The 25,130-nt window shown below is 43.3% G+C and overlaps 1 protein-coding gene across 3 annotated transcripts in view; it reads right to left on the reverse strand.

Annotated features, from left to right (window-relative positions):
• Positions 1-490: 490 nt before the first annotated feature.
• Positions 491-25,130, reverse strand: part of SEMA5A (semaphorin 5A) — a 635,454-nt gene continuing 610,814 nt past the window's right edge. For 2 of the 3 annotated variants that reach the window (XM_042859867.2, XM_065584224.1), the window contains exons 19-22: positions 23,649-23,804; positions 9,753-9,800; positions 6,634-6,845; positions 1,317-4,159 (exon numbers count right to left, since the gene is read on the reverse strand). In XM_042859867.2, coding sequence (XP_042715801.2) covers positions 4,040-4,159; positions 6,634-6,845; positions 9,753-9,800; positions 23,649-23,804 — 536 coding nt within the window. In that variant the 3' untranslated portion in view covers positions 1,317-4,039. Of the gene's footprint in view, positions 690-1,316; positions 4,160-6,633; positions 6,846-9,752; positions 9,801-23,648; positions 23,805-25,130 lie in introns of those variants that run through there. The other variant, XM_042859868.2, reaches the window with a different exon arrangement.

Consider the following 25,130-nt stretch of genomic DNA (forward strand, 5'->3'; position numbering starts at 1 on the left):
AACGTAAGTGCAAAATGAAAGAAAGTTTTAAAATGAATGTATTGAATGAGCACTGGTATTTTAGAGATGGCCAATCCTGGCATTAGAAATAATATAATATTTTATCCAGAACAGAGAACTATATCAGAGCCAAAAATCTCTGAGAGAACTGGAGGGAATTAGAGGGGTCAGGGACTTGAATTCCCCTCTCAAGAAAAGAACAACAGTCTAGGGCCAAATTTTCCCCTCATACAAATGCCCACTGGCTTACATGAGAATTGCATGCAAGTGTCCACAGGATTTCAAAAATTCAAACTTTTATGGTTTAAAGAAAAACATTTTCATGTGCATTTAGATGTCAGAAATCCACTTCACACCAAAATGTGTGTCCTACCAATTTTAGAGCAAAAACTTTTAAAGAAATGGTTAAAAATTTAAAAAGAAAATCTGATTGGGGGACTACTTTTGTATCTGTCCATCTTCAAGGCCAGGCTCCATTAATGCCATATGTGCAACTGTGCAGCTCTCAGCGGCAGAACAAATAGACACAATTAATACATTTTAAATACCTCTAAATTAACCAAAATACTTTTCAATACACAAAAATGTCACAGCTTTAAAGGCTGATGTCTCAGGATCTTCCAAGACTAGTCCCACTGGGAAACTTGGGAGCTCCCCTTTCCAGTGATATGAAGATGCCATTTCTTACCCTGAAGGAACATGAGATACAGACATAAAACCTTTTTGTGCTATAGGACTAATTATTGCCCCAGCTTGGGCCACAGGGTAATTTGGGGAAATACATTTCACATTTGAAAGAAAAGAAGGAAACATTTCTCTGGCAGGTTGATTATTTTTAAAAAATGACATCACTTTGAAGCTGCTCAGAGATTTGGAATGGTTGAAATAGTCCTGTGGGAGATGGATTAGTGGGCAGAGTGCAGGGAAGGCTAAATGCAGTTAATCATATGTCTTCACAATTTATCCCATGGGTATTACCATCACAGATCTAATACAGTGAATATACATGGAATGGCCAATATATCTATATAGTTAGATATATACCCCTCAAAAATATTGTAGAGTAAAACATGGACTCATTTCAGGTAATTTTAATAAAAAGATAGATACTTTAAATATTTTAAAAAACTATGGGTCTAATAGCTAATAAGCTAAATTTAAAATACAGAAGCCAGACTAACACTGCTGTTAGTAGAGAAGCAGGGAAGAAGAGTGGGGTTTCTAATTTCGTTTTTTGTTTGGTTGGTTGGTTTTGTTTGGTTCGTTTTTCAGGCAGTGGCAGCAATTCAGATTTTATTTTCTTTATACTATTTAAATGAAGCGTTTTATTTCGCAGCAGCAGCAGAGTGATGCTAATACCAAACTGGTTATGATTTGGAAAGTTCCCCCTCCCCATTCCACTGAATTTTCTTGAAAAGGTAATTTCATCTTTCCTAAGGGAAATAAATGTGTGAGGCAGTTTCTTAGGAAACACATCAAAAGTACAGTATTACAATGGTAGACGAAAGAGGATTAGTGCCACCATATTTTTTGGTGTGAACCTGTCTGAGGGTGGAGGATTTATTTTTAATTGACAGTTAAAATGAACATTGAAAATAGTCCAGTGGAAATACTTAGGAAACCAATCTTAATTATTTTCACTGAACCTAAGTACGATATGGTATTTGAACCTATTCCGATTCAAAAGTATTGCTCACTACAACACGTTATGAAGAAGTATCAGAGGGGTAGCCGTGTTAGTCTGAATCTGTAAAAAGCAACAGAGGGTCCTGTGGCACCTTTAAGACTAACAGAAGTATTGTGAGCATAAGCTTTCATGGGTAAGAACCTCACTTCTTCAGACGTTATGAAGAATTATTCCCATAATTAGTCTAGAATCTTGCCATGTAAGTTACAGGGCTATTAAAAGGAGGGGGCTAGCTCAGTGGTTTGCACATTGGCCTGCTAAACCCAAGATTGTGAGTTTAATCCTTGAGGGGGCCATTTCAGGATCTAGGGCAAAAATCTGTCTGGGGATTGGTCCTGCTTTGAGCAGGGGCTTGGACTAGATGACCTCCTGAGATATTAATAATATATGGTGATATACCTAGCTCATAGAGCTGGAAGGGACCCAAAAAGGTCATTGAGTCCAGCCCCCTGCCTTCACTAGCAGGACCAAGTACAGATTTTGCCCCAGATCCCTAAGTGCCCCCGTCAAGGATTGAACTCATAATTCTGGGTTTAGCAGACCAATGCTCAAACCACTGAGCTATCCCTCCCCCAACCTGGATACTCTATGATTCTAAAGTCATACACACACTCACACAAAATTCTATGTTCCTTGGCATTTTTTAATAGATTTACCTTGCAGAATTTTGATCCATTATATTCTAACATTTGCCTTTGCAAACCTTTTCTGTTTGTGTCTATCTATACTTTAATCTAAAGACCACAGGCTCTACCATGTTGAAGCATCTCCACTTTGCATTTTCTCCCCGCAATCCGTCCCCCTTTTGAAATTTCTGACATGATAATCTATGGTGTATAGTTTAAAAACAGGCAATGATTTAAACCTTCTTATTCACTTTTTAATTTTGTTTAGGAAGTCTCTGAATTGTCCTTTTATGATATATATGGTTCAGCACTCTGGGCTAAACAAATGTCCCACACCCCTGCCATTTTCACTTCAATGGTACACCAGGAATTTCTCTTCCAAAAATACAAATGTTACAGATGTGGTGGGTGAAGAGGAGACCAAGAGAAGTTGGGCCATCATTTGAGGACTGCTACTGTTTCCTCACCTGCCATTGCACAAGAATTTAAAAGTGACGGCTTAAAAAGCAGCTAGTATGTTAAATATTCACATCAATAAGAGCCTCAAAGGAAGCCCACTTTAAACAACATTATTAATGGTCCTGGCACAGATTGATTAGCATGGATCAGACACATCAAGAGGATGAAAACAATGCTTTTCATAACACATCTGGCACTTTTTTCTTCCTTTTGTTGTTGTTGTTTTCAAACAGGCATGTATAAACAAGGACTTGTGAAAAGAAAAGCAATTCTATTATTAGGCATATGTTCCCAGGAGTGTCAAGGAAAGGGTGTGGTGAATAAATCATGGTACGGTTGTTTCTGCCACTCATTGGCATGTTTTTGGATGCTACAGCAGACTAGTCAAGTGGGTTCCATATGCACACTCTGAGGAGAAGAGGACTTTGGAATGCCATGAGTCATGCAAGTCCATAGAGTACAGTAACATTAGGTTACTAACGACGTGCAGAAAATGTTCAAACGTAACCTCCCAAAAAATAAAATAAACAAGATGAAGGCTTAAATTATCTCAACTTTGAACCATCTATTCTTCAGATTTCCCTTTTTGTCACAAGAAGCATATCTCTTGGTATATTCTGTTTGCTTCAAGATGTAAACAGCTGGGAAACTTCCAAGAGTTCCAGCTGAAACACTTCACAGTCTAGGAAGATTAACTCTGGACTGTTGTAGTTACTACAAAATAACACTGTGCTGCCAAATTTCTCCTCATCATTTACTCAACGTTCTATGAGCTTTTTTGGCAATATAATGTCAGGAAGACTCCTCAGAGGGCCCCACTGCTAGATGCAGAGTTTTCTCCTCAAACCCAGTGGAAACAAGCAGACAATGTCCAAAAGGAAATAGAAGTCATATTCCTGGCACCCTCTTCAAAGGGGTTACAGTCTTTTAAAAAGCGCAAGAAATTAGTTTGCAACATGTTAGAGAAATCTGACTGAACATTTATAAACACGAACAAAGTGATATACTCCTCAGGACTCATTCCACTATGCCCAGCTATTAAATCTGCATTCCGTACTGCAGGCCAACCTTTCACTATTGCAAAAGGGAACATCATGTCACATACAGGTGTTTTTGTTTTTTTGGCAGCAATGGGACACTGATGGCTTGGAGTGTGCTTGAAATGTCTCCGAACTTCATCTCTGAAGCCTCAAACACATGAGCGGTCATGTACCACAGGCTTTGGGGGATTGGGGAGTTACCAGAGGCCAGAAAATACACAAATCCATTAGTACTCATCATAATTATTGAGATCTGTAAAATAGGCATTAGAATAGGTCTTTGCAGTAAGATGTGGATTGAAGTATTTGTTTCTCTCCTCCAAGATCAGGTTGTTTTTGTTAAATGCCTAGAAAAAGAATAGCAAAATGTATCATTTTAATAAGATAATTTTAGTGGGCAAACCTCCAGGGTCACCGATTCAAACAACGGTGCAACCAGAGTGCCCCTGAAATACATATGTTTATTACAAAACTCTGCATTTGTATGCACATATGTGTTACAATGAAGTCCTTAACTACATGATCCCATACAATATTGTTCCAATACAACAATATAACCTTATAGGTTTTTTTCCTCCCATCTAAGATATTCACATGTAGGTTTTTATACTATATATTCTTCTTTCTTATAGTATTTTCATTGTCAAAATGGTTCTGTACATCTTTGTTGATTTAGACTTTTTATATAATTTCCCTCTAGATTACGCATTCCTTGATTTTGAGTGTAAAATTTTAAAGAGCATCTAAGTGATTTAGGAATATAAATTCCATTTTCAAAAGAGATTTAGGCATTTCAGAGTCAGATTTTCAAAGGTATTTAGGCACATAAGCATGCAGATAGGTGCCTAGTGGATTTTCAAAAATACTTAAATAGAATACTCCATTGATTGCAAAGCATAATCTCTCTTTCCTAATTTCCTAGATTTTTTATTTAAGAAACAAATGGGGAAAGAAAAAAAGAAAAAGATTCACTATCCTGGACTTCACAAACGCTTCAGAAAATTTTGCTATAGCACATAAATTCAATCATCTGAATGTATTTGGCTAGATAGCATACAAATGCCCAATCTTGCATACCCAATCTTGCATACTTTAGGAATTTTGCAATAGGAAGCTGTTCTAAAAGGTTATAAGTAGACTTGTCATGATTAGATTTGTTATAGGTAGATACTGGTAAATGTCAATTTCATCATACACATAGAGACAAACAATATTTCCACTGATGGTAATCAAAAATTCAGACAGGAAAAGTAAGAAAAATGTTGCTAAAAATTTATTAGACTTTAATTTAAGGATATTTACTTTATGTATTTTAACATGCGATGTTGACAATTGATGTTTTAACAGTTTTAAAGCTTTAACTTTTAGAATCTTGAAGTCTAATGACATTGTCTGTCCCTCCCCCATTCCCAGATCTCCCCCCATAATTTCCTAAAACTGTGAACATTTAAATTGCTAATAACAAAAAATACTTAAAACTCACAATTTTGCACATCAGTTGAAGATCTGACCCATCACAGATTTGGTTCAAAGATTATAAGGCAGAAGGGACCACTGTGATCATTTAGTCTGACCTCTTGCATAACACAGGCCACAGAACTTCCCTGAATTAATTCCTGTTTGAACTACAGCATATCTTATCGAAAAACATCGAATCTTCATTTAAAAATTGCCAGTGATGGAGAATCCACCACAAGCCTTGGGTAAATTGTTCCAAACATTAATTACTTTCACTGTTAAAATTATGCAACTTATTTCCATCTGAATTTGTCTAGCTCCAACTTCAAGCCATTGGATCTTATTAAAGCTTTGTCTGTTGAACTGAAAAGTCCATTATCAATTTTTTCTTCCCCATGTAGGTACTTATAGACTGTCATCAAGTCACTCCTTAACCTTCTCTTTGTGGCTCTTCTCTTAAACTTTCAAATTTATCCACACCCTATCTGAACTGTGGACATCAGAGGTAATATAGCCTCCCTACTCCAACTCTATATTCTCTATTTATATATCCAATGATCATATTAGCCCTTTTGGCCACAGTGTCGCACTGGGAGCTCATGTTCAGGTGATTACCCAGCATGAATGTCAAGTCCTTTTTAGAGTCATTGCTTCCCAGGATTCAGTCCCCCATTCTGTAAGTAAGAGCTACACTCTTTGTATTAAGATGTATAACTTCACATTTGGCCTTATTAAGCACATATTTGTTTGCTTGAGCCTAACTTACAAAGCAATCCGGATCACTTTGTATCTCTGTCCTCTTCATTATTTACATTTCCCTTAATCTTTGTCATCTGCAAACTTTGTCTGTGATAATTTTATGTTTTCTTGAAAGTCACTGATAAAAAATTATGTTCACCAGCTCAATCACACACATAGCATGGGAAGGAGGACAGAAGCTTTTGCTGCCTGCTATTTGAACTAAAGGAAAGTCTCCATTAGGTATCACTATGATTTTTGAGGTCCAAATCTACATTTTAAACCAGATACTGGAGGACGATACTTTCAAAGAAAACACTTGAGCAATAGTCTGATTTCTTTGAACAAAGGCCAGTGGTGCGCAAATTGTACATCCCAGCCAATACATGATAATATCTTCAGTGTATTATGGGCTGGTGTGATAAGAAATCTATAATTATTACATTACAAATATGAATCTAATTTAGTTATTCAAACATCTAATACTTGTATATTTAATATTTGTATGATCTTGAGTCCATCTTTCACTGTAAAAATGTATCATTAGAATTCCTTTGGCACACTGTAATTACTGTATACAGTTATACATAGCTACACATTACAGACAACTCTATCCATTGCTTACCTTGATGGCTTCTACAGAATCATATTTGTCCAGTTTGTTGATATGGTTAGTGATACTGGTATTAAGAGGAGCTGGCGACACTGGATGGATAACAGTTGCATCATGGGATTGCTGCTGATAGCGTTGGCAGTAAGTGTAAACAAGCAGTGTAAGCAGGCAGCCAAGTATAGAACTGCTCAAGCCCACCGCAATCATGTGGAACATGTTAAACTCTGAAGAACAGATAGCAAAAGACAGCATTACCTTTAAGGCAGTCACAATAAGAGTTTTGAAACGTTTGAAAAAACACAAACAGGTGCTTTGATCCAGAAGGGAATAAAGTATCTCATGGAGTTATGCATTTCTTGGAAATGTCAATCGCCAAGATTTTTACTTGTAACTGAAAATACATTGCATATTCCTAGAGATCACTATCAGCATCTTATATCAGCACATCTGTAGTACAGTAATATTGATTATGGCTGGGTTTTCAAAAGGAGTTAGGTGCCCAACTCCGATTGAAATTAATTGCATTTCTTTCAGTATTTTGAAAGTCTCTGCCTAAATTCAGTTCTGTAAATTGTACTGCAAAGTATCCAACATCACCATTTCCATTTTCATGTAGTATTTTAAAAAGATATATTATCTACACTAATTCATTTTGATTGAATCAAATAATCTCCTTGAATGTTGTTCTTCTAATTATTTCTGTTATACTCAGTGACTAGTAGGGACAATTTAGAACACAAGAACTAAGGTGAAATGCAAGTAAGTTTAATCAAAACCAATAAAAGACACCTGAATCCTGCTCTCCCTAAAAGGCTCTGGAAGTCTCCTTTACCTGGTGCTTTCTTCCAGGGGCAATGGCCTGGTGCTTTTCGAACACCCCATTCACCTCCTGGTGGGCCCCCTCACTCTTCTTATATCTTCAATGGGTGGCCAAGTTGCTCACTTCCCCATCCTGCATAATTATTTTTGTAAGTGGGAGTGGGAGTAGGAGTATTAGCACTGTAGGGAGAACAGGGGAACAAGAATTTCCCAATGTTCAATGCATGCTGGAGCATCTCAGCCTGAGGGTTCAAGAGAAGTGTAATGTACAGCAGTATAAGCAGGAATCTTTCCACTTGCTCCACCTAGACGATATTGTGGGATCTGTAGAGTAGGTGGACCCCCTAAAGAAGTAAAATTGGGAAGCAAGCCCACTGGCTGCCCTTTGAAAATCTGGGAAGGAGCCTGATGCTCATTCCCTGATGCCATTGAGGGGTGAGAGATAGCAGGCGACACACAGACACAGACGGACAGACACACACACACACACCAGAAGTTGGCACCAGCTATTGATGAATTAGAGGTAAGTGAATTACATTGCCTTGTACCACTTTTTCAAAGGTAGAGCTGTGTTTGTTTGGTGTGGTGAATGAAGGGATAACAACAAATAGTTCAAATTTTTATCCTGATTACCCAGCTTAGTTTTATACAAACTGGCATTTGATTGGCTAAAAGTGCCCAAATGAGGGAATATAGGCCTAGATCCTCAAAAGTATTTAGGTGCCTAACTCTCATTGATTATAATTAAGGCTAAGATTTTGTCATGGGTATTTTTAGTAAAACTAATGGACAAGTCACAGGCAATAAATAAAAATGCACAGACGCCTGTGACCTGTCCCTGACTTTTACTAAAAATATCCCTGACAAATTGGGGAGGGAGGAGGATCTAGCACCCACAGCTGCTGGGGCTCTGGGGTTCCCCCCACCGCCCTTGGTGGCTCAGCAGCTGCAGGGTTCCCACGCCCCCCATAGTGGCTTGGCAGCTGCAAGGGGGGCCTCTGCCACCTGTGGTGGCTCGGCAGCTGCGAGGGGGCCCCAAACCATGCCCAGGGGCTGGGAGCTCCAGGGAACTCCACCCTTTGTGATGGTTGGGAGGACTGGGGGCCCCCAGCTGCCTGGTGGCTGGGAGCTGCAGCGGGGCTGCCAACTGCCAGCTCCAGCCCCGCTGCCCTGGGACTGAAGTGGAAAATGTCACGGAGGACTCTGAAAGTCACGGATTCTGTGACTTCTGTACATAATTGTAGCCTTAATTATAATGGGAGGTATGTGCCTCAAAATCTGGGCCATAGTGTCTCTACTGAAATTGAGTAGTAGCACTGGAATATAGAAAGGGATGTTCATAGGGGCCCTATTTTCAGCAGGCACATAAATCAGTATTATATGCCTCAAATAGGTTTTAGGTGCCTAAATGTGGATTTAGGTGGCTAACTTGGGTACTAATATATGTAAGTGGCCCATGAATCACTTTCCATCTTTTGGCAAAAGTTTTCCCCAGACACAGAGCTTGGTAAAAAAGTGAGGAAGCCAGAAAACAATCAATTCAGAGTGAATCTCAGAGTAGAACACATTGTGCACACTGATGACTTCACTTTTCCCCACTGAACTCACTCCCCTTTCCTTTAATGAAAAATTGCTTTCACTGTACATAAGAATACTAGAACCAGCCAGAGCGTTGACTGTGGCTAAATACTTAATAGGTGCAATTGTTAAAAACTAAAATAAAGTATTATTTTATTTTTACATTTTTCAACAATAATTTCTTTTCCTGCTCAGGATCTGTTTTGCTAACATTGTGGTTGTTTTGTAGGGGATTTTTTATTTTGTTTGTTTTGTTTTTGGCAGCTTGCCTGATAATGAGCTAGAGATACAGTCTGAGACATTAAATGGGTGACTAAGATGACTCATAGTTGTTCATTTGACTCCCAAGTGGGGATGGTGAAATTATTATCCTGGATTGGTGCAGTGACTTTCCAGATTTTTGATCTGCAAGTAACTTGCTTATAATAGGGCTTTCTCCTGCAGAGAGAAGGGTGATTGCCTTTGGGGGAGGCGGGAAGGTGAGAGTAAGAACTTCAGGTAACATGCTCTTGACTCAAAAGGTAGCCAGTGGCAGTCAGATATTTAATGAGGAAGCTTCTGGTAACTACAGTCTGTTTTTCTCAGAAATGTAAGTAATGAGAATATGGCATTTAGAAGGTAGAGTAAATGAGAAGGGAGCAAGAGGTGAAACAAATGGAGAAAAATAGGAATCAATTATACTGTTAAAAAAAAAAACAGGTAAAGATTTTGCTACAGAGAAATGAAAAACTTACCACCACATAGTTTTTCTTCTATGCTGCTAGATCTTGCTACTGATATTTCTAGAAAAAAAAATAATGTAATTACAATGTGTAGATAAAACATAGCAGAGACATACTAAGCTGATGAATAGGTTAGAGCTGTGAGAAAAGATTACCCTCCCTCCCCCGGTTGAAACTGGCCAACCCCCCCAAACGAATCTTCACTCTTAGTTCCATGAAAAATAGCATTAAACATTTCTCATTTTTGTCTCAAAATTCTCAAGAGTTAAACAAATAGCAGATACTGTAGGGGGGCAAGCCACTTCTCCCCCACCAAATGGTGAGTTTCTGAATGGGGAAAATGGAAAAAAGTTCACAGGCTAGCTCAGGGGTGCAATAATGTTATTTTACCATGAAGACCCATGTCTACTGGTGAAAATATCGAAGTTTCATCTCAGATCAGTGTGATCTATGAGACCTTCATTGCCCACTGACAAAAGGGTTTGCTGTCATGTAAAAGCAACTGCAATCAAGCCTGACAAACTCATTATACCTAACACATTGCTGTCATGGTATTTATCTATAAAGAATGTCATGTAAGGTATCAAATGAAAACTTATATCATACTGGTCATCACTGTGTGATGTAACAATTAAAAAGTTGTAGATATGTACTAAAAATATGCTCAAACCATGAAACCAGGCAGGGTTTGGTAAGCAAGTTTGTCCCAGACAAAGGACTGTTGATTTGCCTGTCTGCCTATGTCTCAAATGTAAATGGATCAGGGTAGGCCAAAGATAATGGGAATCAAAATTGCATCTGAAGTCAATCGGAAAATCAAATTATCAAGAGGACAACCCCTTCCAAAGGCACCATCCATGAAGCATCCTGGCTGTCAGATGAAGGGCCTGCAGGCTGTGATTGAGGAGGAAGATGTGGTCCTGAGAGATCATATCTCCTCCAGCTGGAGTAGCAGTCTGACAGATAGTGCTAGTACCAGCCGAGAACCAGTGTTGTTGGGACCATGCTGGGGCGATAAGTATAAGCCATGAATTTTGCTAATATGTGGGGAGCTATTGACAGGCCAAAGGGTAGCACTGAAAATGGAAGTGGGATCCATTTACCATGAACTTGAGGAAATTTTGATGATTCTGATGAATTGCTATGTGAAAATACACATCCTTTAAGTCAAGGGCAGCATATCTGTGCCCCAGGTCCAATGAAGGAATAATGGAGGCCAGAGTGACCATCCAGAAGTTTGTTTTAAGAACTATATGAGCTCTCTTAGATCTAAAATAGCCTTGAGACCCCCTTTTGCTGTCCAGCTTAGGAAGTAGCAGGAAACAGGGAAACGTCCTCTATATTTCCCACAAGTAGAAGGGATTGCATCTCCTGCAGTAGAATGACCTCAGGAGAGTGGTCCCTAATGACAGACAGGGAAGGGCGGTGGGAGTGGGAACAGAAACAAACTGAAAGGTGTATCCCACTTTCACTGTGCTTAAGACCCAACAATCCATGGTGATGTAGGACCAAGCATTTAGGAAATAGGATAGATGACAGGCAAATATAGGGGTGGGAAAAGATGTTGGGAGTGGTAGTATGACCTCCACCAATGTGTCAAAATGCTTGTTTGGAGGACCCATCTTGTCTAGATGAACTGGCAGTTGCAGAGGAGGAGAGAGGTACCCAGCACTTCTTGTAACCTCTGCCCTTCTTTCTGGATAGGTCCTGGGTACAAAGCATGAAAACTGGATACAGGGAGGACTGCTGTGGGCAAAACAGCTTTATTTTTGCCATCAGTGTATAAATACCCAGCGACTTAAAGGTCACTCTTGAATCCTTGGAACTATGCAGCCTCTCATCAACTTTCTCAGAAAAGAGTGAAGGATCCTCAAATGGGAGGTACTGAAAGGTCTGTTGAACCTCTGGGGGAAAACAGACAACGGCAGCCACGAGCACTGCTGTCTAGTAATGGCCAAAGCCATGGCTGAGCTGCAGAGTCAGACGCATCTAAGCTGGCCACTAATTTGCCCTCTTCTACCACTGTGGAGAATTCTTGTCTTTAAAATATTATCACCGAGTTCGGCACGGTAAGGACCTTGTCCAACCTGTCCCTGGCTTGGGAGAACTGTGAGGCCAGCCCAAGCTGGAGGGGCCTCATCCTGAGCCTGGCGTGGTGGACCGTACGTGCACGCCGATATGTGACCGAACAGTTGTAGGCAGGACCTGGCTGTCATCACCGGGAACCTTACGATAGAGTCCATGAGCCCTTTCAGGGTCTCGAACCTGTCTGGGGGGAGAGAGGCCCTGGCCGATGTTGCGTCTAGGAGCGCCATGATAAACTCTATGTGTTGGACCGGGACTAACGTGGACTCGGGTGTTGTTTACCAACAGGCCCAGGGCGGTGCATGTGGACAGGAGGAGTGCCACATGATCCCTCACCTGCGACCGGGAGGTGCCCTTGACCAGTCAGTCGTCCAGATAGGGGAATATCTGGACCCCCCGGCGCCTGAAATAGGCTGCTACTACCGACGTGCACTTTGTAAAGACCCTGGGGGCAGTGGACAGACCAAACGGAAGGACCGTGAATTGGTAGTGATTCTGTCCCAACACAAAATGGAGGACGCGCCTGTGCCCCTCGAATAGGTGGATGTGGAAGTATGCATCCTGTAGATCAAGGGCCACATACAATCCCTGGGATCCAGGGAGGGGATGATGGAGGCCAGGGAAACCATTTTACCAAGTACTGGTTCAGACCTCGCAGGTCCAGTATGGGTCTGAGCCCCCCTTTGGCCTTCGGGATAAGGAAATCCCGGGAGTAATACCCCTTGCCCAGGAACTCCGTGTGCACTGCCTCTATTGATCCTAGTTCCAGGAGCCTCACGACCTCCTGCTTGAGCAGAGCCTCGTGCAATGGGTCCCCGAAGAGGGATGGGGGTGGGGAGTGGTTGGGCGGGTAGGAGGTAAACTGGAGGGTGTAACCTCGGGAGATGGTGTTGAGGACCCAACGGTCCGAGGTGACCCGTGACCATTCCGGGAGGAAAGCACACAACCGATTGGAGAAAGGGAGCTTTATTGGGCATGGATCCCTGCTGAAAACTGGCGGAGTACCCCCGAGTGTCCCGTCAAAACCGCCTTTTACCCACCTGCTTGCCCTTAGAGGACCCAGACTGGGGGGCAGGCCGGTATCGTCTTTGCGGGCGTTTCTTATAGTCCCATTGCTTCTTATGGGCAGCTTCGTATTTTGGGAGGGCAGCCTGGGCGGGAGCCTGCTGTGGCTTGAACTTGGGTTTTGCCAGAGGAGGGACATAGAGGCCTAGGGTCTGGAGGGTCGTCCAGGAGTCTTTCATGCCGTGCAGCCTTGTGTCCGTTTCATCTGCAAACAGTGCCTTCCCGTTAAAAGGGAGATCCTGCATCGGCGACTGCGCTTCGCTGGATAGCCCAGAGAGCAGAAGCCAGGATGCCCATCTCATGGACATCGCTGAGGCCATGGACCGTGCGGCCGCGTCCGCTGCATCCTAAGCAGCCTGCAGGGACGCCCTTGCGGCAGCTACCCCTTTCTCCACGAGCGCCTTAAACTCCTTTCTATCGTGCTCCTGGAGGGAATCCTCGAACTTGGGGAGGGATCCCCATAGATTAATCTCGTAGCGACCCAGGAGAGCCTGATGATCTGCTACTCTCAACTGGAAGCCTGATGACGAATACATTTTTCTCCCGAAAGCATCCAGCCTCCAAGAGTCTTTGTTCTTTGGGATTGGGGCTGGCTGCCCCTGTCACTCCCTGTGGTTGACCGACTTGACCACCAAGGAGTTGGGCACCGTGTAGGTATACAAATACTCGCGCCCTTTAGTGGGTACAAAGTACTTGCGCTCCGCCTTCTTAGAGATGGGAGCCAACGAGGCTGGTGTTTTCCACAGGGCATGTGAAATATTCGCCACCCCTTCATGGAGCGGCAAGGCCCCCTGCCCGGTGCCGAAGAGGACAGAACATTGAACATTTCCTCTGCCTGGAGATGGAGGCTCGCTGCCACCCTTTTTAGTAATTCTTGATGGGCCCGGTAGTCCTCCTGTGGGACAGAGAGGGGCGGGGACGCAATGAGCTCCTCCAGACGGGGTGAGGAAGCCGGTGCAATGCTTTGGGTATCGGCCAGCACCGGAGGATCCACCCCCTGGTTGGACTCTGGGCATGGCAACGAGGAAGTGGGTCCCGTCAACTCTTTCCTCAGCGGTCTAGGGATGGAGGCTGATGGTGCTTCTGACACCCCGGCCACCAAGAAAGCCCCCACCAGGGGCTGTGCCGGAGGCCACGGTGCCCACTGGTACCACTGGGCCGGCCATGACGCACAGTGCCACTACACTTGCTGAGGCACCGGCAGGACCAGCTGATCAGGCTGGCCTGCCTGGCCTGTAGACTGGCGGCTGTGAGCGGAGGTCGGGTTGGCGTACGACATGCTGCTGCCTCCAGACTGGGAGTGCCGGTGGTGCCGGGATCTATGTCGATGACGGGACCACAACCTCGAGGCGGGAGTACAGCACCAAAGGTAGTGGCTGCTCCGCGAGCGGTCTAGACGGGCGGACTGGGACGGCGAGGAGCTGGCGATCGACGCTCGGAGCTACGGTGCCTTGGTGGAGACTTTGAGCGGGATTCTGAGCAGGAACGGCGTCGATGGTCATGCCGCAGCCGACTGTGGTACCGCCTTCAAGATGAGGACCATTGGCGACGTCCGCCATGGTCCTGTCTGTGCTCGCTCCGTGAAGACTGAGCCCTGAACGGCCACTGGGCAGTGAGCAGTGTCGGGAATGTTCCCTCAACTGGGACCGGTACCGGGCCAGCGGCAACTGCGGTGATCCCAGCGGCGGGTTGCCTCTGGAGCGTGGGGCCGACATTGACGGCGCTCCCGGCACCGGCATGGACATGACGTCCGTAGCCACCTGGAGGGCTTCGGGCGTAGATGGCATCTGGACATCTGGAAAGGCCTGCTCCGAAGAGGCCGGGCTACTTTGCTCTGTGTGAGTCGGAGGCCTAGGGCCCGATGGGGACCGAGGATTACCCGACATGGGCCTAGGCTCTGTCCCAGACTTCCCTCTGTGCCGTTGCGAAGAGGGAGTCTTTCCGGTCCTCTTGATATGCCCCGTGGAAGGGGAGCAGTGCCGACTAGTCGAAGATATCCGAGGGTCTCCGCGTACCGATGCCGCACAGACAGTTTGTGTGCGGGTCACTCCTTAGCATAAAACGCCTACAGGAGCCGCACGACTTAAATCCCGGGGCACGGGGCATGCCCTGGCCCGGGTTCACTAACTAACTAAACTTTACTGAAAACTAAACTGACTACAGGTACTAGTGAATGATCAGTTCTGGGGACAAGCTACAGCAAGGCTGGAGCTAAGCAGTTCCGACGCACCTTCACTGGCGGCAAGAAGGAACTGGGAGTGGGGGGAGCGCGCAGCTATTATACCGTGCCAGGCAGGCGCCACTCCAGGGATCATGGGGCGTGCTCCCCCACTACCGGTACTCCTAGGGGGAAAACCTCCGACACCGGTGCACGTGGAGAGCACGCACACCTACAGTGGAATACACATGAGCAATCACTTGAAGAAGAAGGTGCGTATGCCAACCTGACAGGTATCGCTGACGGAAAAATTTCCAAAACTGTGCATTGATGTGAACACACCTACAGTGGAATGGACATGTGCAAACTCTTGAAGAATTTCTACAAGAACAGAGACAAAATAGACACTTTTGTGTATTTAGAGAGCCAATTAAGCAGACCCCAGACCCCAATATTGTTTTGGTAGCTATTTAGGGTGATTTGAGGGGTGTGTGTGTGGGTTATATTAACAAGAAAAGATTGCTGGAGATGGAGAAAAGAATCATGGGCAACACTCCTAGAACTGGCTTTAAAACTGATTCTATGTCCAGTCCCATTTTATGCTGAAGTACATACTTTACTAGAAGATGTGGAACAGAGATCTTGGACTTTGCACATCTTACATGCCTCAGACCCTTTCTGCATTATCTTCATTCAGCTGTGAAATGAACCTTGGCACATTTCAAAGACGAAATTTCCAGTCCAGACAAAATATTATTTTTGTTGGTTATGTGCTGACAGTGCAATTTGTCTGGATAAAGCACAGATAATCCCTGCCCCCAAGCAGTTTACAAACCAAAAGACAGGAAAATAAAAACATGCTGGGAAATACACAGGATGGCAATAGTTTAATGCTGATATGGATTAGCATTTGTGGGCATCACAGGAGCAACTTTTCAGGGGGGATCTGAATGATAAGAGGGAGGGAACCTCACATACTAGAAGAGGGAGCTCAATCCAGGCACATGGGATGGTGTGGAAGAAGGTCTAAACTAAGGCATAAGAGGAGGGAAAAAAGGAATTGGGGGAGACTGGCATAACTAACTGAGTAAAGGGGAGAGGTGGTTTGAATAGAGAAGATATGCTGGTGTTGGGGGTAGATCTTTGAAAGCAAGGACAGGAATTAAATTTGATTTGATGGGTGAGGGGGAGGGAATTGAAACATTCAAAAAGAGAGAATTATGTGGTCTAAGGCAGTGGTTCTCAACCAGGGGTCCAGGGCCCCCTGGGGGGCCACGGGCAGATTTCAGGGGGTCAGCCAAGCATGGTCGGCATTAGACTCATTAGGACCCTGGCCAGAAAGCCAAAGTCCCACCACAGAGGACTGCAAGGAATATTGCAGGGCCCCAAGCCCTACCACCTGGGGCTGAAGTTGAATCCTCAGCAATTTAGCTTTGTGGGGCCCCGGGCAATTGCCCTGCTTTTGCCCCTTAACATCGGCCCGGCTTTATATGCAGAAAAACAGTTGTGGTGGTACAGGTGGGCAGTACAATTTTGATAGCATGTTGTAGGTGGGCCTCAGAAAGAAAAAGGTTGAGAACCCCTGGTTTAAGGGATGGGGAAAGAAGATGAGGTTAGCTGCTGCATTCTGGATGGACTGAAGGGGTGGGGGATAGGAATTGGGAAGGCCAGAGAGGAGGTGATTTCAATAATGTAATAAAATAGTTTATTATTAATCAAACATTCCTCATTCCATTTTTTTTTTAAAAATGAGTGCTGTCCAAAATGCCATGTGCATTTTAAATTCTAGTAACTGGGTTACTAATAGTATTTCAATCTTACTAAATCTTGTTTTAAAGCCACGAGGAAGATGAACAAATATGATGTGGGAGTTCCCAGAATCCTCCTTTTTTCACTTTGATTTTTTTCATTTGTTTTGGATGAGAAATAAAAATGTTACTGGTTTCAAATTTATTCCTATTTACTGTGCAACAGTCATACAAACAAACATCATTTAAACTTATTGATCTCATCATACTTCTCTATTGCATACATTTTAAGTTACAGGAAAAAAGGTTGCTGTTCTGAACAAACATAATTACATTTCAAATTACAGAGGAAGCTGTCATTATTTTGTCTGTGAATAGACTGCTGGTTTTTTATGTGCATAGAGGAAAAGATGATTTTTAATACCAATACAGTGTTGCCGCCCATACTGTTTTGGGGATTTAAGAGACAGCAGTGATAAAAAACATAATACAGTTGTAAATCTGAGGAAATGTTGAAGAATGACACATAATATAATTGTCTTATCAAGGTATTTAGCAGTCATGTAGGAGTTAAAGACTTGAGGCACAGCTAAACCTATTTAATGTTGTAACCAGTTATTAACCTAATAGTTATGCATGACATGAAATGATTTCCATACCAACTGCTGTAGTATATGGCTATCTGTTTTACACACGAGGATTGTGCAAATTAGATGAATATCTCCAAAGTCCTGAAAAATCAAAAACTAAATCATATCTCTTAGGCAATTAATACAGACAGCAATGCAGACTAAGTAGAATGAAAAGAATATGTAGAATGTTGTTATATTGAATAGCCAAATCCCCAGCTGGTGTAAATCAGCACATCTCCATTAAAATCAATGGAACTATGCATATTTACAGCATCAGAAGTTCTGGCCCTATGTGGCCAGATATAAGAACTGGGAAGCCTCCAGTCCCTGTGAGGTACAAGACTATTTGGTTAAAAAGCCTGGCAAAATTCTACTTGATCCTTTTCCTGAGGTGAGTTATTTTCTGACTAATAAAGTATCATTACTTTATCATCATCCTCATCAATCACAACAGTAAAGGACAGGTGAGTAAATTTAATGACAGTTTTTCAAGACTGGGTTAATGGGGTATTGTCATATTAAGCCACATAATATCCAGAGAGCTGTCAAAAACAAGAGGGATGGGCAAGGAAGAGACTTGGGGAAATCTGATACCTGAGTGAAATGTCGCATTTTTATACAACATTCTCAATTGTGTAGTTATTAGCTGATGAGGAGTAAGGTGAATAGGTGAGTAGACACCTCACTCCTAATTCTGGAGGAGGAATATGTTAATGTTTAGGAAGTTAAGGAATACGATTTTTTCATTTAAAGACTGCTGTTCACCAATTTCCCTTATAGCATAGGACTTGTCTATACTTCGGGCTTGTCTACACTGGCAAGTTTTGTCGCCAAAAACTGCCTTTTGGCTACAAAACAGTGATAGCGTACACACTGAAATGTGACTTTTTTAGAAAAAAAAATGCCCAGTTTTGGCAACAGAAAACTTCCACCCCTGCAAGAGAGTTCTGTCTTTTCCTCTCCCTTTATTGTCGACAAACAGCCAGTGTAGACACCACAGCTTTTTTTCAATTTTATTGGTCTCCAGAAAGTGTCCCACAATTTGCATGCTGCTGCTCTGGTCAGCGGTTTGAACTCCACTGCCCTGCAGCCAACCCGCCCCTCTTCCTTGCAAAATTTTAAATCTCATTTCCTGCTTGCTGGCTTCCCAGATAAGCTTCCCAGGTGAGCATAGCTGGCTATCACAACAAACATGCTCCCGCTGGGACCACCACTGAGGTGTTGGATATGATCAGTATACGGGGAAACGAGTCTGCTCAGTCGCAGCTGCGAGTGATCCGTAGGAATCGGGACACATATGGGCAAATTTCTCGAGGCTTGTGCAAAAAGGGCTACGATCAGGACACGCAGCAGTGCAGAGCGAAGATAAAGGAGCTGAGACAGGCGTACCATAAGGCGCGTGAGGAGAACCATCGCTCTGGTGCTGCACCTAAGACCTGCCGCTTCTATAAGAGCTGAATGCTATCCTTGGTGGTGACCCCACCTCCATTGCCGATAGCCTGTGGATACTTTGGAGGCAGCAGAAAGAGGGGGTAACCCGGATGCTGAAATTCTGGATGAAGAAGTCGAGCTAGAAGAGGATGTGGAGCTCCCACTAGGGTCGCCCGGTGGGGCAGGCAGCCAGGAACTTTTCTCCACTCTAGAAGTGCTCAATGGGGAGCAGGAAGCAGATGAGACGCCAGGTAAGTAGCCGTGGCTTGTGTAAGGAATCAAAAAGTGGGAGGTAAGTACTCTTTCCTGTGATCCGGACATTGCCCGGTGTAACTAATCTGCATGGCCAAGCAGGGTATCGATGGACATCGAGACCTCCAGAGATAGGCTCTGGAAAGTTTCCAAGAGGTACTTGTTAATCCTCTGCCGCAGATTCCAAGGGATTGCAGCCTTGTTAGTTCCCCCATTGTAGGAAACTGTACCATACCATTTAGCAATCAATGGAGCTGGGACCAAAGTGGCACACAGCTGAGCTGCATATAGACCAGGGTGAACGCCGCAAGCATGCAGTAGTTGTGCCCTGGTTTCCCTGGTTACCTGCAGCAGAGAGATGTCAGCCAGCAGGTTGGCTGCCTGTGAAAAAGTGTGTGATAATTTTAGAACGAGTTCCTTGCAAAGCTGCCCTGCAAGCTGTGACTGTTTTGTCCATACGCACAACCGCCTTCCTCCACTCCCGACACTCACCATGATTGGGGTGCTCCACACCTGAGCAAACATTTCACCTCAGATTCACACAGATTATGCAAAGTGCAGCACACGCCTATGACCACGGGAATATTATCTTCGGTAAGGTCTAGCCTGCCACTGAGACACCTCCAGCGACCTTTCAAACGGCCAAAGGCACATTCGACTACCATGCAGCACCTCTCAGCCTGTTGTTAAAACACTCCTTGCTGCAGTTCAGGTGCCCTGTGGAAGGTTTCATGAGCCAGGGCTGTAGGAGGTAAGCCGGGTCTCCCAGGATTACTCTGGGCATTTCCACATCCCCCACTGTGATCTTGTGATCTGGAAAGAAAGTCCCCGCCTGCATCTTTGTGTATAGGCCACTGTTCCTGAAGATGCGTGCTTCATGCACCTTTCAAGACCAGCCTGCATTGATGTCCATGAAACACCCCCGGTGATCCACAAGTGCCTGCAACACCATGGAGAAGCATCCCTTCCTACTGATGTATTCAGAGGCAAGGTGGTCTGGCGCTAAAATTGGAATGTGTGTGCCATCAATCGCCCCACCGCAGTTAGAGAAACCCATCTCTGCAAAGCCATCCACTATTTCATGCACATTTCCCAGAGTCACGGTCCTCCACAGCAGGATGTGATTTATTGCCCTGCACACTTGGAGTAATACAGCCCCAACAGGGGACTTCAAATTGATTTGCAACTGACTGGTAGCAGTCTGGATTCGCCAGCTTCCACACAGCGATTGCAACGCACTTCTCTACTGAAAGGGCAGCTCTCAATCTGGTGTCCTTGCGCCGCAGGTCAGGGGCCAGCTCAGCACATAGCTCCATGAAGGTTGCTTTACGCATCCTAAAGTTCTGTACTCACCAGTCGTCATCCCACATCTGCATGACAATACGATCCCACCAATCAGTGCTTGTTTTCCTAGCCCAAAAGTGATGGTCTACCGTATGCAGCTGCTCTGCGAGTGCACAAAGTACTGATAAGTAGCTGCTGTCCATATCACATTTGGGTGCCTGTGATTCATCCTCTGTCAGTAACTTTGCTAGTAACTCTGCGAGTAACTCTGCTGCCATGCGCGATGTCCTCACGACAGTTAACAGCACATAGAAGAGAAGTGCGGGATCCATCCTCTCTCACTGCAGATGCTGGCGCGCAGTACAAAAGACTGACAGTTGGAAAAACGGCGCGAAAGGAAGCCAGAAACCATTGGAGGCTGGGACACAAAGCGGTGCATGATGGTACATTTTGCATGTCCCAGGATGCACCATGCTCCATTTCCACATTCCCACAACACCTAAAAATGGATGGTGTCGCTAGGCACTGTGGGATTCATACCCACAGTCCATTGCTCTCGCCGTCAACAATGGTGCCCCGAATGTGGACACAATTTGTCGACAGATGGAGCAAATGTAGACACGCTTTGGCGACTTTGCTTTTGTCGATTTTTCCTTGTTGACATTAGTTTCATTGACAAAACTTGCCAGTGTAGACAAGCCCTTAGTGCGCCACTGTAGTACTTAGTGAAGATGCTACCTACACCGATGGGAGAGATTATCTTGTCAGCATAGGTATTCCACCTCCCCGAGAGGTGGTAGCTATGTCAACGGGAGAAGCTCTCCTGTCGACACAGCACTGTCTACACTGGGGGTTATGTTGGTATAACTATGTCAATCAGGGGTGTGGAAAAGCCACGCCCCTGAGCGACGCAGTTATACAGACATAAGTTGGTGATGTAGACCAGGCCATAGGGCTCATAGAATTTACCAGAGAACAATAACATTCTGAAACTTAAAGCAGTCCTAGGGCTCAGAATTTGGAAGGGGTAAAGATGGCTTAAAAACAACCCTGTCACCCATTCTTTCCTGAGGCCTGCTCCTGCTCCATTATAGTCAACTGGAGTTTTCTCATTAACTTAAATGGGAGCAGGAGCAGGTCTCTAGTGAATCTCACCTAAAGCTTACTTTAAGAATTTTAGGATGTAGCTTCCTATTAAATTCTCTCAGGTTTGCAGAATCATATGTATAGAATTTTATTTAATTTCTACAGAACCCCATTGGTTTCACCCTTATTAAATACCATAGGAATTTTACATGAGAGTTTATGAAGGCCAGGATGTCCATTAAGGCAACATCCACTTTCCTCGAATATGCTCCTTTTTCATATTAGTCTGGTAATAGCAATACCAGTGAGGTGTGAACACATGGTAAACAAAACCTGTGTAAAATTTGGTGTCATTGTTCTCTGAGTATACAGGAAAGCTTTATCATCTGGTGAAGGTTGTCAGGGTTGTTGACCAGGATGGTTCAAAAGGTTTTCTTCAGTTTGTGACATTGTTGTTACTTACAATGTTAGGCATGCATGGGGACATGGTACATTTCTACTATTTGGAGGGTTTCATAGATTCATAGATTTTAAGGCCAGAAGGGATCACTGTGATCATCTAATCTGACCTCCTGCATAACATATAGAAATTCCCTGAATTAATTCCTGTTTGAACTAGAGCAGCAATTTTAGAAAAACATCCAATCTTGATTTTAAAATTCCCATCAAATGGAGAATCCACCACAGCCCACAGTAAATTGTTCCAATGGCTAATTACCTTCCCTGTTAAAAATTTATTTCCTGTCTGAATTTATCTGGTTTTAATTTCCAGCCGTTGGATCTTGTTATACCTTTTTCTGCTAGATTGAAAAGCTCTCTATTATAATTTTTTTGTTCCACTTGTAGGTACATATAGATTGGATCAAGTTACCCTTATCCTTCTCCAAATTAAGCTATTCACACTGAGCTCCTTGAGGCATATTTTCCTATCTTTAATCATTCTTGTGGTTCTTCTCTGAACCCTCTCCAGTTCATCAACAACCCTCTTGAATTGTGGACACCAGAACTGGACACAGTATTCCAGCCGTGGTTTGCACCCATGCCAAATACAGAAGTAATATAACCTTCCTACTCCTACCTGAGTTTCCCCTGTTTAGGCATTTTATGGCCACAACGTCATACTAGGAGCTCATGTTCAGCTGATTATTCACCACAACCCCCAAATCTTTTTCAGAGTCACTGCTTCCCACGATACTATCCCCAATCTTATCAGTATGATCTATGTTCTTTGTTCCTACATGTATAACTTTACATTTGGCCATACTAAAATGTATAACGTTTGTTTTTGCCCAGCTTACTAAACAATCCAGATCACTTTGTATCAGTGACCTGTCCTCTTCATTATTTACCACTCCCTTAATCATTTTGTCATCCACAAACTTTATCAGTGATGATTTTAGGTTTTTCTTCCAGATCACTGATAAATTTAATTTATGCAATATTAATTTTGGATCATTCTAGTTTTTTAATCAAAATGTTGTGCAGTACTAAGTCCAATATACAGAAGTCTAAGTATATTACATCAACACTATTACCTTTATTAACCAAATTTGTAATTTCATTAAAATATCAATTTAGTTTGACAGGATCTATTTTCCATAAACCTGTGTTGTTTGGCATTAATTATATTACCCTCCTTTAATTCTTGATCATCAAGTTCTGTATCAGTTGCTCCATCATCTTGCCTGGGATTGATGTAAGGCTGATAGCCCTATAATTTGGTCCATCACAATCCATCTTTCAAGTTAGAAGGTGCCAGTGTGCATTCTGGGAAACAACTGCCAAAAAAGCGGGCAGTATAAAGCAAGAGGCTTTGTCTGGTGGGACACTCTGCATATGCCTGGGGCTGGCCGTGCCTATTGTGCTCCAAGAACTGCAATATTCTTGTAAACCTGAAACCACTTTGAAAGGGACTTGATCAGGTCAGTAACGCATGAATGGGGACAAAGTGTAGTGAAGTTTACTGAAATGAGTTTGGGACGGCTACATTACTCTCAAATATAGTGAAGAAGTGGTGGAATGAGAAGCGTACTACAAAGCTGTCTTTTGCATCGGGACACCCCTCCAAGGCAGTTTCCATAGCTTCTGTGATTTGGCTCCCTTCTGCACTGTGCAGCAGAGTTGTTGTGAATGATTTCACTTATACTTTAAAAGTAAATGATCTTACCTGGTATGAAGTTAGAATCGAAAATACAAGTTCGACTCTCAGTGGTGTTCCCAGAACACTGGTTGCCCACAGGAAATAGAATGATACACTGACGAACGCGGAACTGGACTCCAGATGAATCACAATCAGACCACTCAGACCACTCAGACCAGTTGTCTGTATTAGTTATAAAGAGAGGGAAATAATGGAAATAAGTCTTACAAATTAACCACATCAGAGTGAAAAATTAAATGTCTTGCTATAAATAACGACAGGATACATGCCAGATCGTCATCTGGTGTAAACTGGCACAGTTCCATTAACTTCAATGAAACTATGTCAATTCACATCAGCTGAGCATCTGTCCCATATATGGCAAAGACCACAAAAAATGCAACCTTCCCTCTGAAATTGAAAGTTCAGCATTGTAAATGTTCTACAGGATGTTACATTTATCACAGCAATAATACATCCCCCCCCCCACTGTACTTGTGTGCATGGGTGTGCAATAAAAAGTGTAACTATGTTACCATAAGTTTACCACTGGCCTTCAAAGCAGACGATTCCAGTTTGTTAATTTACATAACTGACCAGTAGCAATGTAGACCTATAGAAATACGTGGTTTGATGCAGGATGTTGGTTGAAATAAAAAACAGCAGGCACCTTCTTGTTACTCTGGCCTTGTTCTTCACTTCTGAAATCATAAGGCACTCTCTTATATCTTAAAACAGATCTCCAGATTGCTTCTCTTTATCAGGTTTGGTTCATTATCAGCCTCTGTTTCTTCTTTAGCTTTGCTCCTCTGCCTATCTAATTTTATTTAATGGATTTTTATTTTCACACCATGCTACCTCTGTGTGATCTCAGGATATTGCTCTTAAATGAAGTGAATTTATCTGAACCATATTAGATACTGTGTATTTACTCATCTAGCATCTTTCTTATAGTACATGAGTACTGGCCATCTGGGGTTGAGTCCAGACCTGACTATCTGGGCCATTGAATAGGATAAGAAGTAGGTCTTATGGCCAAATAATCAAGATATTTTTGATCCTTATTGTATGGAGTGGCTTTAGTATGGTGTTTCTTGTCACATTCATTCACTGCCTCCACAATCAGGGAGTTGGATGCAGGATGGATGGGAAAAAAAGTCAGAGTCCTTAGCTGGGACATATTTTTATTGGTTCTTTTATATGTTGGTGGGCTCTGCCACAGGGTCTTGTCAGGATCGAGTAGTGCCTCATTGATGGGCAGGGCAACATGGGCAGAAGGAGTCCATTGAAGGATATCCAGTTTATGCTGTGATTCTTTGATTTTCTTCAAGGGGATCTGTAAAGAGTCTACAAAATGTTTAATTAACCCCTGGAAATCTCATTAATCATCAGCTATAGAAGATGGGGGAGGCATAACCATCTCATCTGGGGAAGAAAAAGAAATATTTATCTGTGGGGTAGCCTCCTTATCTACTCTGGCCTCCTGCTCCTCAAAGGATTCTTGAACCT

Source organism: Chrysemys picta, chromosome 2 (genome assembly GCF_011386835.1).
Source record: "Chrysemys picta bellii isolate R12L10 chromosome 2, ASM1138683v2, whole genome shotgun sequence".
NCBI classification, from domain to species: Eukaryota; Metazoa; Chordata; order Testudines; family Emydidae; genus Chrysemys; species Chrysemys picta.